The 15,815-nt window shown below is 49.2% G+C and overlaps 9 protein-coding genes across 9 annotated transcripts; 4 read left to right on the top strand and 5 right to left on the bottom strand.

Moving 5' to 3' along the window:
- Position 1: 1 nt before the first annotated feature.
- DEU56DRAFT_976219 (uncharacterized protein) lies at positions 2-638 on the bottom strand (the record flags this gene model as incomplete). Its single annotated transcript, XM_041359603.1, has 4 exons — positions 2-192; positions 242-383; positions 434-488; positions 552-638. Coding segments are annotated over 4 exons (343 nt in total), but the record flags the coding sequence as incomplete, so codon positions are not given.
- A 152-nt stretch (positions 639-790) lies between these two features.
- DEU56DRAFT_768466 (uncharacterized protein) lies at positions 791-1,682 on the bottom strand. The gene is made up of 4 exons (XM_041351242.1): positions 1,257-1,682; positions 1,183-1,206; positions 1,033-1,125; positions 791-973 (listed from the first exon to the last, which is right to left on the bottom strand). Exons 1-4 carry the CDS (start codon positions 1,261-1,263, stop codon positions 876-878), a joined length of 222 nt encoding a protein of 73 aa, XP_041214882.1. The 5' UTR covers positions 1,264-1,682; the 3' UTR covers positions 791-875.
- Positions 1,683-2,515, top strand: DEU56DRAFT_768464 (uncharacterized protein). Its single transcript, XM_041351241.1, has 2 exons — positions 1,683-2,093; positions 2,167-2,515. Exons 1-2 carry the CDS (start codon positions 1,783-1,785, stop codon positions 2,303-2,305), a joined length of 450 nt encoding a protein of 149 aa, XP_041214881.1. The 5' UTR covers positions 1,683-1,782; the 3' UTR covers positions 2,306-2,515.
- Positions 2,516-4,220: 1,705 nt separating this feature from the next.
- DEU56DRAFT_906829 (uncharacterized protein) lies at positions 4,221-4,705 on the bottom strand (the record flags this gene model as incomplete). Its single annotated transcript, XM_041356848.1, has 3 exons — positions 4,221-4,330; positions 4,380-4,499; positions 4,549-4,705. 3 exons carry the CDS (start codon positions 4,703-4,705, stop codon positions 4,221-4,223), a joined length of 387 nt encoding a protein of 128 aa, XP_041214880.1.
- A 3,293-nt stretch (positions 4,706-7,998) lies between these two features.
- DEU56DRAFT_751152 (uncharacterized protein) lies at positions 7,999-8,983 on the top strand (the record flags this gene model as incomplete). Its single annotated transcript, XM_041349562.1, has 6 exons — positions 7,999-8,035; positions 8,088-8,226; positions 8,274-8,341; positions 8,399-8,485; positions 8,534-8,605; positions 8,655-8,983. The coding sequence occupies 6 exons, from the start codon at positions 7,999-8,001 to the stop codon at positions 8,981-8,983; spliced, it is 732 nt and encodes a 243-aa protein (XP_041214879.1).
- Positions 8,984-9,207: 224 nt separating this feature from the next.
- On the top strand, positions 9,208-10,907 carry DEU56DRAFT_317365 (uncharacterized protein). Its single transcript, XM_041345628.1, has 4 exons — positions 9,208-9,488; positions 9,544-9,677; positions 9,735-9,967; positions 10,019-10,907. The coding sequence occupies exons 1-4, from the start codon at positions 9,441-9,443 to the stop codon at positions 10,528-10,530; spliced, it is 927 nt and encodes a 308-aa protein (XP_041214878.1). The 5' UTR covers positions 9,208-9,440; the 3' UTR covers positions 10,531-10,907.
- Positions 10,908-10,953: 46 nt separating this feature from the next.
- Positions 10,954-12,551, top strand: DEU56DRAFT_317144 (uncharacterized protein). The gene has a single exon (XM_041345625.1). It carries the CDS (start codon positions 11,333-11,335, stop codon positions 12,485-12,487), a length of 1,155 nt encoding a protein of 384 aa, XP_041214877.1. The 5' UTR covers positions 10,954-11,332; the 3' UTR covers positions 12,488-12,551.
- Positions 12,552-12,685: 134 nt separating this feature from the next.
- Positions 12,686-12,993, bottom strand: DEU56DRAFT_724346 (uncharacterized protein; the record flags this gene model as incomplete). Its single annotated transcript, XM_041347813.1, has 2 exons — positions 12,686-12,739; positions 12,796-12,993. Coding segments are annotated over 2 exons (252 nt in total), but the record flags the coding sequence as incomplete, so codon positions are not given.
- Positions 12,994-13,097: 104 nt separating this feature from the next.
- DEU56DRAFT_724449 (uncharacterized protein) lies at positions 13,098-14,705 on the bottom strand (the record flags this gene model as incomplete). Its single annotated transcript, XM_041347822.1, has 3 exons — positions 13,098-13,541; positions 13,593-14,553; positions 14,665-14,705. 3 exons carry the CDS (start codon positions 14,703-14,705, stop codon positions 13,098-13,100), a joined length of 1,446 nt encoding a protein of 481 aa, XP_041214875.1.
- Between the last annotated feature and the right edge of the window lie 1,110 nt (positions 14,706-15,815).

Below are 15,815 nucleotides of genomic sequence, written 5' to 3'. Positions count from 1 at the left end.
TACACACCAGCGCATGTCAATAGAGCTCAGCGAAGCTCACGCGTTACTAATCGTCAAAGACAACAGATGAAAATGTTTTGGGCTGTTTACGCCCCTTTCCGGGCACACCATGTCCATATCACTCTGCTACACATTAAACCACAAGGTGATCGTGCGGCCGCCATTCTCCGCGGTGACCATGAAATGGCACATCTGTCTGGTTGATCAGAGAGCGCGTGGCCACGCCTTTAGGGGCGCATACCCTGTTGCACGTTACTCCATATTGTGCTAGCGCAGTGTAATGTCACTTTACCGAAGAATGCGGCGACGGCGAAGATGCAGGGGATTTCCCTAGCGCCTCGGGTGATGTTGTTGACGCGTTTGTCGGAGAAACTGGTTTTCGGCTGATGGTGGCAAATTAAGTTGTGAATACGATCGTACATGGCAAACTCACTTCGCAGAGGCTTCTTCGAAAAGAGGTTTGAATATGTAAACGCCTGAAACGACGCCTAGTTGGTTTCACAGCGGATATAACATTAGCGACAGTGACTGAGGGTGGCTCTACTTCATACCTGCTAAACCTGCGAATATGTATGGGTTGAGCCGCTGAAACATGATGGGTTTGCGTGAAGCCACGAAAACGCCACAAACAAGCACGACTACCTCATTTTCCATTTTGGGAGAGAAAATCAAACCCAGCGGCTATGGACTTGCCTCGAGGTCATCGAGCTGGAAATCGAAGAGCAGGGGTAAATTTATGTTGCCAAAAATATAGCGACACTCCTCTCGCACATGAACAGACTGAGTCTTTGTGCTGTAATTGACCCAAGGTGAATGTCTAATGTCTATAGCAATATAACTGATAGAAGCGTTGTATGTAGCGTCAAGCAGAAATATTAATTAATGCCCAATCTTTCACAAGCAATCCGCGCCGCCTCCTCTTTGGCAACACTTTTCTGATTGGCAGTGGAAGTGCTGACGACTTCGCCCTCCACTGTGAATGATGCCGTCTTAGACGAATTTATTCAATCTCGAGATATGGACAACACGCGCCTTTGCAAGTCAGCGTCCATGAGAGAGCATGCGGCGGTCCAGACTGGACCTCCAACCAGGTAACAGCGTGAAGCTTGCGGCGGGACTGGTAGTCTGCACAGTGTCAGAATTAGCATCACCTCGCTTTACCAAAAGATAAGCTGGACTTGCGGTTATTCAGGGTGATAGTGTAACCTGGAGAAATGTCAACATTATTCAGTGATAATCCAGACACGATAACATACGCGACATGATGCGCAGGCGACGGATTATGATCTGGTAAAGCTGGTGAAGTGAAGATGACCTCGATGCCTCTCCTGTACCACAACTTATTCGTATTTAAACCTATAGGTTCAACGACATGCCGCAAGGCAGCCAAAGTGAATACCGAAAGTGACCGAAAGTGTCTGCATTGGCCACGAAAACCAATTGACCGCGGTGCCGTAGCCACAACGAATAAAGTCCCGTTGTATTCAAAAAAAACTGCGCAGTATAAACATAACTGCAATTTATTTCAGAGGCCGCAGGGGAGTGCTCTTGAAGACCGAGGTAAACGTCACCTTTGAAAGAACATTCATTTGTCGTCACAGCCGTAGAAGGCAGAGTCCCCGGAAGACAGAGCGGCACCAGGACTGATATGCATCAGTGTCGACCCCGGCCCAGTGTGAATACCGACTTGAACGCGCTAAGAGGCCGGCAAAAATGGATATGAAGGACCTATAATCTGGTTATTAATCCACATCAGGGTAGTGGGACCAAGGAAGGGCTGGGATGCGGTCCGCATTACGCTGTGGTGCGGTGCAACTAACAACAGTTCTTGGAACAGCGGCTCTGCGCGCTCGAGAGAGGCCCGGTGGAAATGTAGATAAGAAAAACTTGACTATCGCGTGGCCGTATCACACACGCGCAGGGGCCGGACAGATACAGCGGAGATTTATAGTCGGCACACATTCCATAAGTCCGACAGCAGATCGATCATACTTGGGGCCTAAGTCTAGTCACCGAGATGTGACGAATCTGGGAAGTGATGGAGGTCGATCAGGGTCGATAGGGAATCATTGGCAAAGAAGAGTTTCTCTAAACTGCGAACGTTGAAAGGTTAATTGTTGTGGGCGTCGATCCGTGGCATGGAAGGGCCGCAGTGCAGAAAGATACCTTCGTTGTAGTCCATCGCGACGACTCTACTTTGATACGACATAGGAATTGCGATATTGACCGGAAGGAGCTAAGTAACATCACCGTGATCGAGAGTCAGCATAGTGGCTTCCGGTATCTTAGTAGATTTCCAGCGTAGTCCAAAGCTAACGAATGACCGCAAAGCAACTTGAACATGCTAGCCGTGCTGATCTGGATGGGAGACGGGTGTAGGACCAAGGTCAGCAGCAAGTGCCGTGTGGTAAAGCAGAGAGATCTATGCGTCGAGAATTATCGATACCTAGGCAAGTGTCGTCTAAGTTGGGAATCCGGGATGCATCACGCGAATAATACCGACCGACCCGCAGGTAGAAACAAAGGGTTGAGAAAGTGAGGCAAAAATAATTGATGCTCTAACGACACAGATTAGATAAGATGAGTGACGTGTATAATCTAAAACGATGCAGGTACAGGAACATCCATTGAAAAATGATGTATGATGGATGGTGATGAATGAAGATGCATGAGGATGAATGCGGAAGGGGTACACAACTTGCAAGAAAAAAGTAAAGGTGTGGACAGATGAAAATAACGTATCGTGAACTTGTCTAACATATTGTCATTCGAGAGAGCCAGTCTCCCGCGGCGGTGACTTGTACTTCAGCCTTGATCAGACCTTAATGTAGTCAGCGCGTGACTGGCTGCGGCATTCCTGGCCTGATGCTTGTGAGTCCCCGAGCCGACTCCATACGGAATTCCAGAAACTTGAATGGCGGATCAGAGACGTCTGATGAACGGATGCAAAGACGAAAAAAACTTGCTTCTGCAGGTGGACGTCCACACGTACTGGTGCGTAACACCCTGCCGTACATCTACCCAGCTCAAAGCAGAGCTTTGTCCGATTGACTGTAAATCTGAAACATACGGTAAGTCTTTGAGCCACCAAGGCCATTGTACGAACAATTGTTAAGGGCATTAGTGGCATCTTTCAAACGTCGTCAGCTGAAGCAGAGCACCACAAAGGAATGTAACAAACCATTAGGTTGGTTGGTTCGAGACATTGCGAATGTTTGAGTTGACGACCATACCTGAAACTTACAGTCGGCTATTATACCTCTGAAGCCTACGCTTCATGAGACTTTGGAAAAAGAAAGACGGTATTGAGTGAAGGCATGCCCAACGGAACTGGGAGAATAATACTTTCATGATCGCGGCGTTGAGGAAAATAATAGGCGGAAAAACAAAAATTCCCAAGATGCATGAAATAGGGCGAGCTGCATGCAATGACGATCGACTCAGTGAGAGAAAGCGAGGGGCTAAATGACATGCGCCCCTCATGTATCTTGTGCAGCGGATCGTTCCAAGCGCTTTAGAGCCGAGCTCGGAATGAATGATGCGCATTCACTCTAGGTGCGGGAGAAGCTCGAACAATACTGCGGGACGTAGTCAATCATAAACTGGAGCAACATCGTCTGTAAACCAGAATTCTAGACTGCACTTACGAGCCGGTGATAGGTCGGTTGATCCCGTTCTGTGTGACGCTGTCGGAGGACCTGACCAGGAACCTCTGCGATTGGATCTGTTGCTTGAAACTTTCGCGCATTACGCCTGTCATATGTGCTCAGGGTGCGGTAACAAGATCAAAAAATGGCACTGGCAGGCAGACGTGCACTCCCTGTGCGGTGGAAAGCAGACATGTGGAATACGCATTTATGCCTTTAACGATTACACGTTGTTGCACAGTAGTTTGTACGGGCAAAGGAAGCGACTCGGCCACGGCGGTTCTTCTCACCCAACCTGAAGCCGAGGAGTAGCACAGCCACGTGTTTCTCTGCTGTCAGTTATACACACCCTCATGATATTCAACATTGGAAACTCTGATAGCGACTCTATAACTACAAGGAAACATAACACAAGCAGGGGACTACGCTGAAAAGGAAAATGCAAGTTTGATGACACCACGAGACAAAAATATGTAAGCAAATTATGAGGAACAGTCTTCTGGTCAAGAAGATGAGAGGGTGAGATGACAGCAAAGCATTGAAACAGATAAACGGCAAATAAACGACAGAAATTCAATGACCAATTCCTGGTCCCCTGAGGGCTGCCAGGGCAATCTGGCAAGCAATTTCTGTGGCGGACGCTTTGGTTGTCCCCTCGCCTCTACCATATTCAACGCCTTGGACTAAGAATACATTAGGTACGCATCAAGAAACAGCTGAAAAACAACTGACAGTGAACAACCACGGTCCACCTCCGCTCGTACCCAGGACCGGTCGATGAGTCAACCAATTCGAGGTCTTGCGTAGATCTGAATCTTTGTTGCAGATAATTGTTCAACTGCTGGCGCCAGTCTACGAGAAACATCAAAACGTGTCAAATAGTGAAGATGAATACACGCACGAACGACAGGTTGGACCTGTCCACTCTGTTGGCGAATGGCGACATGCTCGCCTTGTCCATGATGCGCGTTATACCCACCCCCTCGACCACCGTGCTGTTGACCGTTCTGGCGGCTCCTGCCGTTGCGGTAAATGTTGTCTTGGGGGTAACGCGACATGGTGATCAATATTTCAGACTTGAGCTCGAAAATATGAGGTGAATTGGTTGATCAGTGCGCCAGCAGCCTTCTTTATAGCGATGAAGCACATACACCAATTGCTTACCTCGCAGCCAACGACACTCCAGAGGCAATGACTACCGCAGTCGGAAAATGAGAGTCGCTCACTATGAGTCCTCCGCAGTTATACATTCAGACGATGCAACAGCATGCATTGTATCCTGTAGAGGACTCGAGGCGGGCAATGCTCATTGTAGATATTCTCTGGGTTGCACATTCTGGAGCTACGGGTCAAGCGATGCCATATAGATGCGGCAAAATGGCCATTGGGCCCGCTGATTGTTTCTTTGTATATATGCTTGACCTGAGGAAATTCTAGACAACGGCCAGTGTACTAGGAATCGTTCGTCATTTGGTGAAGAACAACCGGAGTACTTGACCGCCATTATCGCGCGCTTTGCGATTGCTTCATAGTGCAGATAAATTACTGCCCGATAAGCGGAATCATGAATGCTAGCAGCGCAGTAGCATGAAGCTCCGAACCAGAGACATTGTGTCATCGGATACAGGTGGTTAGTCGCCCAATAGAACCTGTAGAAGGAAGACAGTCGTTCTTCGACAGTGTACACGCAATATGAGTTGTGAATTGCAACGCTGTTGGCCAGCGTAGATGGAAGTACGAGGTTCCGTTACTAACCTTCGACACGCAATATGCGTTGTGAGTTGTGTCGTTGCCTTTACTAGGCTCCGTTAACGGTGAGATAGTAGACGAGTCACTGGGGTTCAACATGGACTAAGCTAGTTCCTTGGAACTGCCAGTGGTTGCATTCTGGTGGTAGGTTGAGGGGATAGAGTTAAAAACATCCGGTCCGCGCAAAACTGCTGTCCCACGCTGCAGAGGAGCAGTTTGTCCACATCCTCTCCCCAAAGCAATCGTATACCTGGCAAGATTCTTTCAAGGCGCGTATGGAAAACCTGAAGGATGAGTTGTCTACTAACCTACACATCGAGGACCTTCCGATTTTGATAAAGAGATCTTGCTGCTTTGGTGCACCCCTACGCATTCAAGAGCACTTGCTTCTTTACAGCGAAGCTGAGCGTTCAGCGGACCGCAGATAATAACTTTCGTTCGACTTGAGACTCTATCGGAGTCTCGTACGAGTGCAGAAGATACCGCTGGACGCAAACACGGACGGATGGTCCGTGGATGTCCAGGATTTCTGCCCGTGTTGCCGACAGTGCCGAGCAATGATCAGAGAGAATGAAGAGATTCCGACGGGTGACGATCGTCCAAACCAAGAGCTCCAAGCTCACGCTCGCAGGACCCAAGTGACATCCCCATCATTAGCCAACCTCGTGACAAAATTTCCCCACATATCGGGTCGTTCATCGAGCCAAACATGGATCTCGCCTCCGTGTCGGCGAGGAGCATTCCCGTTATCTACGTCACTGCCTGTGCATCTTTGTTATCCGTATAACAGTTGCACCTCGACTAGGGGTCGGGACCTTTCATGAAACTCGTACACCGATGGCCTTCTGCACTCACTGCAACAAAACCTGAATTTGACAGACGTTTACTACATGATGTCAACACTTGAATGACGAGCATGATGTTCAGCGCGCCCATCATCAAGCCTTTGGATGTGTTACTTGTACATGGAACGCAACCGTTGGTACAGCAGCCTCGCAGCCAGATACAAGCCAGGAACGGCTTCACTGTCGCGGAGAAGCTCGTCCTACAAGCTCATGGAAAACTACGCGAACAACAGTACCAACAGTTGCAGGCCCAACAGCAACATGTTGTGCACCCATGCAATTATACTCTTCATCAGCACCCCCTCGTCTAGAAGCTGGAAGCAAACTCAAGATGAACGCGCAGGTATTCCACATCCCCGAGCAGATCGCCACTTATCCGCTCACTGGTCGAGTCCTGGGTGGGGCAAGCTATTTTTCGATGCTCTTGGGCGACACTCTACCACCAATCCCCGAAGACGAATTCCATAACTCTCGGTCGACATCAGCCAGGTGTTTTATTATTTTTAGGTCGGGGTTTGGCGAATTGAGTAATGGGGAGAGGGAGATATTGTTGGATCTGTTAACTTCAGTGGGTTCAATGATGTGATGACTCGCGAACTCTTCTCTGGCTCGTCGAGTGAGAAAGCAGTCAAACAATTGACCCTGAGTAGCAGGAAATGGGTGCTTAAGCAGTATGCACTTGAATGTGAACAGAATCCTGTTCTCATTGCGAAGCAATTGCCTGCACACTTCTGAAATCATATAATCTAGGCACTAACGGGGTTTTGGGGGACGAGCAGATTGAGCCGGGCCTGTTACGGTAGAGGTGCAGGGGTGGTGGCACATGACTTTGATCTGACTTCCTTAAGGAGTTGTCCGTCCTCGAGTCAAGCTTGGGACTTGCTTGGGACTTGGGTAAGTTGGATAATACTCTAAACCGCCACAGATAAATGAAACCTTTGATCAGAACCTTCACGTACACCGCCTGGCGCGGGATACTCGGCAGGGTCCTCATGATACGTCCTGTTGACAAGTACTTTCGTTCGGTGAGCACTTGCGCTCTTCCAACCGAGATGGGTGGTGAGCCAATACTGAAGCAGATGAAAGTCAAGGAACATACACTCACATCATGGGGGGTGGGACAGGGTAGGATTGGGACCTACACTGACCTGCTGGGATATCATCGCCGCTTAAAATCAAATCCGTGCCTGTCAACGATCACTGATTAACAGGGGGAGGTCCGCCGGGCTCCCGTCTTTCGAGCATACAGGCTTTAAGCTTATGGGAAATCGAGGAGTCTCAAGCATGTATGTTTCACGTCTCCCACCCACTCAACATCCGGGCGAGCACTAATTGAAGTATTCAATGGTTTGGGGTGGCAGACTTTGGCTGATTCTAACGGTACCTGCCGACTTCCCGAGGCCCGCGCATTCAGGAGTCAGGTTCCTCAAAATGATTCATATTATCGCTGATAGATTGGCACAGAAGCTATGCAACGACACAATATTGGGGGAAACCAGTGCTAAATGTAAGTACCAGTGTGTACTTGGATACCCAGAAATGGAGCTTACTGAGGTTCTGATCAGGGAGAGAACGTTCAACACGAGTTGCCAAGTTTCTCGTGACTTTTTGGGCCTAGACTTTGTTCAGGGCATAGCTTTTGTTCCGGATTTCCGAGAAGCGAGTCTGCTAGTATAAGGTTCGGCGCTCACCTTGGAGAATCTCTCCATACCATCCCTCCCTCCCTCTCTCTGAACGTGTTTGTGAGCTTGTTCAATATGGGTTTCTTTTCCGTGATGCGTATCACCCTTTTCTGTAAGCATTGAATCTGTTTGGTAGAAGCTGACTTTTGAATATGATATTATAGCACTCTCCATCGCGTTCTCGCTCATTGGATTAGGACTCAACGCCTACTTCATCTCGTTGACGGTACCATATTTCTATTTCATTTTTAGTGCCTTAGGCGTTGCAACCGCGGCGTTGACACTTCTTACTGTTCCAGTCATGTACGTATGCCATGTCTGGTCACCTGGATTATCTCAGTTATTCACAGGTTGATCATTGATTTCGTGCGACGTGGGGCGTTCACCTCCATGATTGTCTTCGAACTCTCGTGGCTCTGTATGTAATATTATTTTGAGATAATGTCTTTGTCTAATTCATCCTTCTGATATGTAGTCGTCCTTGCGATTCTGTGGGTCGCCACTGCTGGCGAAGCTATCTACACCTATAACTTCTACTACCCTGAAGGTTGCGTTTATGATGGTGCGTGAATTTCAGACACCATTTTGTATCACGCTCAATCATCACTAGATCCTACCATCAATGCGTATTGCATGGAGTTGCAGACAGTGGAGGCTTTCGCATTCCTCAACTTCTTCATATGTAAGTTAGGGGATCTAGGTCAAGTCTTCGTTAAACCGTATCATTTTAGTCTTGGGCTACACTTGCACACTGCTTGTGTGTTCCATCATTGCAACTACTCGTGGCAATAGTGTCTGGACATATTCTGTCAAAGAGTCCACGTTTTTCGCGCAGAAATCATGGCCTGCACAACAGCAGGCACCTCCGGCTCAGTTCACAGGTGCTCCGGCTCAGTTCACGGGTGCTCCTGCTACGGGGTACACTGGAACGCCTGTTTCGCAACCTCAGCAACTAGGCACCTATTCTACTCACAGTGGCACGCCTGCCCACTCACCCCAGACGCAACCTCAGCAGTTCCAGCCAGTGTATTCTGGCCATCAACAGGGCATTCCTGTTTGACATGCATGATAAATGCTTATAGGTAATCTGCACAGAGGTGCAGACTCACGTTCATGTCGTTTATGTGTATCGACAGGCCTGGTTAGTGGAGGATATCATTTTTGTACGGACCTATGTCTCTGAAGATGTTCAGTGTTTTGGGGGTCTGAGATTAATTATAATACCCAATACCATTTTGCGTTCATATATGTGATGCGATACTGCAAGTTCTCGACTCGGATGGTATCATGGTTAATGCGTGACAGTCTATAGTGAACCATTTATGCGGTTGTTTTCAAATCCGGGCGTGTAACTTTATGAAACGTGTCCGAGTCGCGACAAAGTCTACAATTGCCCGTGCTGCAGTCTAGACTTCTTAAACACGAACGTTTCTTACTGCTACGCCTCGCTGACTTACTCTCACTTTCTTGCTCACTCGAGGTTGGCGACTACTGACGATTGATTCAACCTTCCACAAATGTCTGAGGATGATCGCGCCGCGAAGGCCGCTCGGGCAAAGGCCTTGGTAATTGCATCCTCGGAAAGTTCAGCTATTTCATGGGCTCACGTATCCTCTGTAGCTCGACAAGAAGCGACGGAAGAAGACCGCTGGCAACGGCGCGTTGGCAAGTCCACCTCCGTCGAGGTCATTCACTCCCGCTCCCCAGCATTCTGCACTATCCACGGAGGACACTAAGAATGACGTTGCTGACCTGTATGTCTACATCTCTGACTTGTTTATTCCGATAAAACTAATTTCATTATTCCTTAGCTTCACACCGGCAGATTCGGACGTGAACTGGATCGAGTCTCTGCCCAGAGTGGACGCTCTACCAACAAATGGGCTTACTACTTCGTCATCTTTATCAACAAATGGGCCTGCTACTTCGTCATCTCTTTCTATGCAGTCTCAGGTGACGTCCCTGCAGACGACAGTCACTTCTGTTCAAAATGAGAACAGCAGCCTACGGAGTTCGCTAAGTCGCCTAGAAGCAGTCGAGACAGGCATGTCAGTCTATATTTTTATGTCGGCTGAGTTCTCATCCACTATCACAGGGACCAAAGCCCAGCTACAGAAGCTTGAGGAAGAAAAGAGCACACTTCAGCTTCAGCTTCAGCAGGAACACCAACGTGCTCAAGATGCGTCGAGGCGTGTAGAGGTGGTGGTACAAGAGAAGCGATCATTGGAGGACATGCACCGCTCAAGTCGGGCAGAGATTCTGCAATTGATGTCTCAGGCCGATGAGCTTCGCCGGGGTCATGCAAAGGAACTTGACGATCACCGCCGCATAGGGAGTTCACACAAGGAGGAGGCTGAGAAGCTTTCAAACCAACTCGCCGCAGCACGCGTTGAAATACAAGACCTGCACTCTAAAGAGGCGGAGTCCACTAAACGTCGGAATGCGGAGGATGAAAATCATCAGAAGACTATTTCCCTCCTGGTTTCAGAAAAGACATCGTTGCTTGCTTCAGCTGCTCGTCTGGAGGAACTTGAGATCGGTATGTTGAGCACTTCGATGACGTTCTCGTCTTATTGTTTAATATCTAGAGACACAAGAGAAGGGTGAATTGCTCCAGGCTGAACGCGACAAATCGCAGTCGCTCGATGAACGCGTCAAAGACCTGGAGAGCATTTCATCCAAGCTCGACATGCAACTACAAGAAGCCCTGGTACGAGAAAGAGACCTGGCTGAAAAGTCGCGAGATCAAGTGAGCAATTTAGCTCTAACACGAATGCTTGCTCAACCTCGTTTCAGGAAAGAGAATTACAGCTTCTCAATGCTTCTCTAGAGGAAGTGAGGTCTGCATCTGAACAACATCAACAACGTGTTCGCGAACTCGAGGAGCAAATAGAAAGCGATGATCGTGCCGAACAGCTGGAGGAGTCACTCAAGAACACTCAGGATCGCGCCGAAGAGCTCGAATTCCAGCTCTCTAAGCTCAAACAGGCATGCAGCTATTTACTTCTTCGTCCGCTTGTGCTCACCAAACAAGTAGACTTTCGCAAATGCAAAACACGAGAAGGATGAGATACAATCTCAACTTCAATTGCGGATTGATGGCGAAACTGAGTGGAAGGCTAAGCACGCAAGTCTCGAGGAGCAACACTCATCCCTCCAAGAGCATCTCCACTCTGCCAACCAGGATCGTGATGCGTTGCTTGAAGAGCGCGCGTCACTCCAGTCTCAGGTCAACTTCAACCAGGGCGCGATTAAGCAGCTTCAGCAAAAGCTTGGTGAGGTCGCGTCAGAGTTATCATCGAGCGACCGTGCTCTACAGAATGCTCATAGCGACCTAAGGGCTGCCAATAGGCGAGCTGAAGAAGCAGAGAGGACGCAGAAAGATCTTCAGACAGAGGGAACGAGGTTGATGCAGTCTCTGGATGAGATGCGGCCCAAGTTTGTGGAGCTTACCTCCGCCAAAATGGATTTGATGGAACGAATTGACAAGCTTGAGCATGAAAAGAATTCACGAGATACTTTCATCTCGAAGCTCGAACTTGCGCTTAGCGAGGCGGTGGACCGGGAGGCCGAGGCAGCTCAAGTTCAGAAAGAGGCGAACTCGTCGCAGGAGAAGGACACAGTCTCGCTGCAACAATCGATCATTGAACTACAGCAGGGCTATGCCGAGCTGCAGGCTGAACTAGAGTCATCGCAGGCGGCAGTGCTGAGCTTGGAGGGGGACCGTACACAGCTGCGGCAAATTGAGGGGCGTCAGCTAGAAATCATTGACCGCCTCTCCGTAGAATCTAACCAGCATTCACAAGCAATGTCCCTTTTGGAGTCGGACCTTCGGTCATACAGGAAACTTGCCGAGGAACACCGCGCCTTCATTGAACGATCTAACTACGAGCATGAAGCTCTGCGGGCAGAGTTGAGCGCTAAAGATGATGAGATAGAGCAGCTTCAAACCTCTTCATCAGACGAGGCTGCTCCTCGTTCACTGGACGACGAAATGCTCGGTGCACGCGGAGTCCAACATGCCTTGGATCTCTCCAACGCCCATTCCCAGATTCGTGCTTTGGAGACCACTGTCTTCGAAGCTCAGGCAAAGTCGCATAACCTGCAGAAGCAAATCAGCATCTTAGAAGACCAGCTCGCACAACAGCGCTCCACGTCAAGAGCAACCTCGAGACCGTTTTCTCCTGGAGTGCCGGGCAGACCCTCCAGTCGCACCCTTAATCACACGGATTTACGACGTGGGTCTTTCACTCATAAATCAAGTAATCTTGCCCCGCCATCCCCGCGGACTGTTTTCGACGTTGGACTCTCACCCGAAACTCGTCACAAGCGTCAAGTTAGCCTTGGCATGTTAAAAGCCCGTATTGATAGCGAGTTGGCTGCATCAGCTGGTGGCTATCCTTCCTCGCGACAGCTTTCTCCTGTTCCACAAGGCGATGAAATGTCAGGACGGGAGCCTGACATTGCTTCGCATGGAGAGTACATACACCGACGACCACAGTTCATGGACGAGTCTCACATATTCTGGTGTCATTCGTGTCATGGAGATTTAGTTATCCTATGATATCCCCTGTTATTCGTTGCATTTTACATATCTGGATCACAAGTTTGACTTCTGAGTGCGTGTGGTGAAGCATAAGCTGGGAATCTCATCTGGACTCGTTGAATGTCAAACTGAAGAAAAGGTCATATGCAAGACATCCGCGTCATGACAAAGCGACATAAAAGTGAAACCGGTAAACGAGTGCTATAGTACTGATTATTATAAGAAACCATCCTGTCTTGTCCGAAGGTCATGAAGCTTATGCAGCAAAGACTAGCGCACCAAGGCAACCGTAAGTGGATGATCTCATCAAATATGGTTGAACTCACTTCAACTTCCTCGGGCCGAAGCGTCCCTCTCTTCCTTTCCTCTTCCACGCCCTTCTCGATGCTTTCCAGAATATCATGAATAAGTTCACGATAATCCACGCCGAAGAAATGTGTCAATTTAGCAGCTCTTCGCCTGCGCAACTGGAAATCGGATGGCGACGGCATCGACATATCAGAGGTTATAGACGACGCAATAGATGTCCGCGCTGGTAACGAGAGTCTACGTTCCGGCTTGTGCGAACACGACGAACCGGAAATCCTATGGGATTCTAGCAAGGGCTGTTCCTCAACTGGAGAATCCACTAGATCCCCGTGGAGGAACCGATGAAGCTCCGCAAGAGACGCCCTGTCATCCTATCGAATTGTGAGTGCCGTACATAATTCCCCGTCTGTCCACTCACTCGTTCAATAATGTCCGTCAGAGACGCGATAGAATGCTGATAGTTCATGTACACAGAAGATTGTACGAGCGTATCCAGAAAGCCAGACGTCTGAGGCTCTGGAGAGCTGGGCTTGAACGGAATGAGGAATGTAGTTGAATCCGAAGTTCCCGGGCGATGATGTGATTTCTTCCCCTTCATGTACGCAGATTGGTTTGGATTACGCTGAGAGAAACCAGGACCATTGGCGGGTATGTAAGTCGGGGTCATAGGGGACGCTACAGGGGATGTCGGTTGAGAGCGAGCCACTGTTGCAGGAGCATGGCGAGTATGATACAAGGTTTGCGGAGGGGGGATACCGAAAAGCTGTACAATGATGAGCATTTTCACATAACGCGCAGTAAGAATTTGAAAAACCTTTTCCATCTTCTGAGCACGCCTGACATTCAAAGCCTTCTCCTCGTCATCGAGTTCTGTCTTGACACGCTCGAACGATGGGGCGGATGAACCGCTCCTTCGTCTGTAAAGCCACATGTCGCTGCCGTCCACAGGCATCGACGATGGAGGTAAAGACGGACCCGCTATATGACCAACAACTAAGTCCGTAGGGACGCGAGAGCCAAGGAAACGGTGGAGTTTAGCCAACTTGTCACGCTTTCTTCTTCTCTCGGCTTCGGCTTGTTCTTCGGGCGTCAAGGTCTCCACCACAGATGGTGTCGACGATGAATGATGGAAGATTCGGCGACTATATCCCGTGGTCGGCATTTCTATACTGATCACGTCCGAAGCATCATGTGATATATCTTCGTCTGAAAGATCAATGAAAGAAGTTGGAGAACCACATTTGTGCTGCGGATCCCGATGGCGGTGCGGGCCGTGATGATCGTGAGTGGCTGGTAGCTCCTGTGAATCATCAAGGTAGAATGTAAAGCTACTTGGGGTGTAGGGAGCAGAATATCTGCGACCGCTGTGCGTTGATGGATAGTCTACGACTTGCCATGACGATGACGGTTCCGATTTGAAACCCGGAGTCTTGACAGCGATAGATACAGACATTGCATGACGATGATGCTTCTGTTTCGATGATCCCAACAAAGCAGAGAAGGCGGGCTGCGGTAATATCTTAAATAGACGTGGTTCCTCTATTTCTGACGTAGCCATTTCAACTCCCGGGGTTTGTCCTAACAGTTGCACCAACTTGCGATTTCTCCGTATGAGATCAGCTCGTTCGTTGGCATCGAGCGTGTTGGTCGTTGGTGGTAGGGGCACTTTGAGACGAAGGGGTGGTTGAGGAGAGGACGAAAAGGAACGTTTCTGGAAACGTGATTTCCGGCCCCTTCTTTCAAACAGAGGCTTTGTAGAATTCGGAATGGGTGGTCTCAAGGTATCTGTGGTATCAAGGAATGCTGGGCTGGGAGGTGCAAACTCAGGCGTTGCAAGCGAGGTCGTCGAAGAACATGATGAACCAGGGCGACGGAAAACAGGCGACAGATATGGACCAGAAGAGGGACTTGTGGGAGCAAATATCATTGCCGAAACGTCTGAGTATGAGGAAGTCGAAGAGCTCGGCCGCGAGTATCCTGGGGAATCGGGAGTTTCGTTAGCGGCGGAAGTAGGACTGGCCGGGGCAAAAACCATGCTAGGAAGGTCGTTCAAAGATGAATTACAAGAAGTTCTAGAATATATGCTTGAAGATAATATAGCTGGTGCAGATGGACGACGAGCGGACATAATAGATGCGTCGTCCTGGGAGACTGGGGAAGAGGGCGAGAAAAAATCGATGAATGATTGTTGGTCATGACTGGCTCGTTTCTGCAGCGAGGGCAGAAGTGGCATTTCGATCGGGGATATGGGAGGTAAATGGGGCAATGAAGATGCGTGATATGTGCGTGATGAATTAAAAGATACAGCTGGTGCTGACGGTGAATAACCAGATTTGGGGGAGGAGGAGCGGGTAGATGAATCCGAAGGTGAGCTGGCTCTCGTGTCTTGACCAGTCGAGAGGGGAGACTTGGCTCGCACAGGAGAGTACTGCCTCGTTTCAGTCAGCAGAGGGGAGCCATTGGAAACAGTGGCTGTCTCTCCTAACGCGGGTAGTTGATGCGATAATGCTCGGTATCCGGGTCCTCGCCCTTGCCGCACTTGGGGTACTACAGCCATGAACTGACGTTAGCATCTCACCGTAACGATATGGAAGAAGCTGACCTGGAAGAGATGACTGATAGGCGCCAGACTCTGCCAACTCAGTGCGATGAGGCCGGGAATCAACGTGATCGTCCTGTTTTGGCTTCATACTGCTGGGAATAGCAGCACTTGTGAGAATGCTCAAAGACTCGCGTCCTTTCGTGAAGATTTTCTCGACCTTGTGCAAAGCAGGAGAGGAGCGGCAGGAAGTCATGAGATGTACTGGTGAATCAGGAGTGTGGTAGACATCCGGTTCACTCCTGTGCGCAAGAGAAACTATCGTATCTGTGCCACTCGCATGACCATTCTGCAGTGACAGGAGTGATGTGGGACCTGTCGTCGTGTGAGTTGACGTGAGTTATTTTTCCAGATATAACCAAGAGAAGTACTTGCCTGCTTCTCTATCATCAAATGTATTAATAATTGGTACAACGGGAGTTGGATTGATATAGGGAT

Source organism: Suillus clintonianus, assembly GCF_016758775.1.
Source record: "Suillus clintonianus strain FC179 chromosome Unknown DEU56scaffold_3, whole genome shotgun sequence".
NCBI classification, from domain to species: Eukaryota; Fungi; Basidiomycota; class Agaricomycetes; order Boletales; family Suillaceae; genus Suillus; species Suillus clintonianus.
Note: the sequence above shows the minus strand (reverse complement) of the source record. Positions and strands in the feature narration are given on the sequence as shown.

Excerpts from the sequence above, each read along its gene's own strand:
- DEU56DRAFT_768466 (XM_041351242.1), bottom strand. Across the intron at positions 1,126-1,182 it reads CACTATCACCCTGAATAACC|ACTACCAGTCCCGCCGCAAG; the intron begins GCAAGTCCAGCT and ends GACACTGTGCAG. Across the intron at positions 974-1,032 it reads ATGGACGCTGACTTGCAAAG|TGGAGGGCGAAGTCGTCAGC; the intron begins GCGCGTGTTGTC and ends CATCATTCACAG.
- DEU56DRAFT_768464 (XM_041351241.1), top strand. The coding sequence starts at position 1,783 with ATGCGGTCCGCATTACGCTGTGGTGCGGTGCAACTAACAACAGTTCTT. Across the intron at positions 2,094-2,166 it reads CAAAGAAGAGTTTCTCTAAA|CTTCGTTGTAGTCCATCGCG; the intron begins CTGCGAACGTTG and ends GCAGAAAGATAC.
- DEU56DRAFT_317365 (XM_041345628.1), top strand. The coding sequence starts at position 9,441 with ATGTCTGAGGATGATCGCGCCGCGAAGGCCGCTCGGGCAAAGGCCTTG. Across the intron at positions 9,678-9,734 it reads AAGAATGACGTTGCTGACCT|CTTCACACCGGCAGATTCGG; the intron begins GTATGTCTACAT and ends ATTATTCCTTAG. Across the intron at positions 9,968-10,018 it reads CCTAGAAGCAGTCGAGACAG|GGACCAAAGCCCAGCTACAG; the intron begins GCATGTCAGTCT and ends CCACTATCACAG.
- DEU56DRAFT_317144 (XM_041345625.1), top strand. The coding sequence starts at position 11,333 with ATGCAGTCTCTGGATGAGATGCGGCCCAAGTTTGTGGAGCTTACCTCC.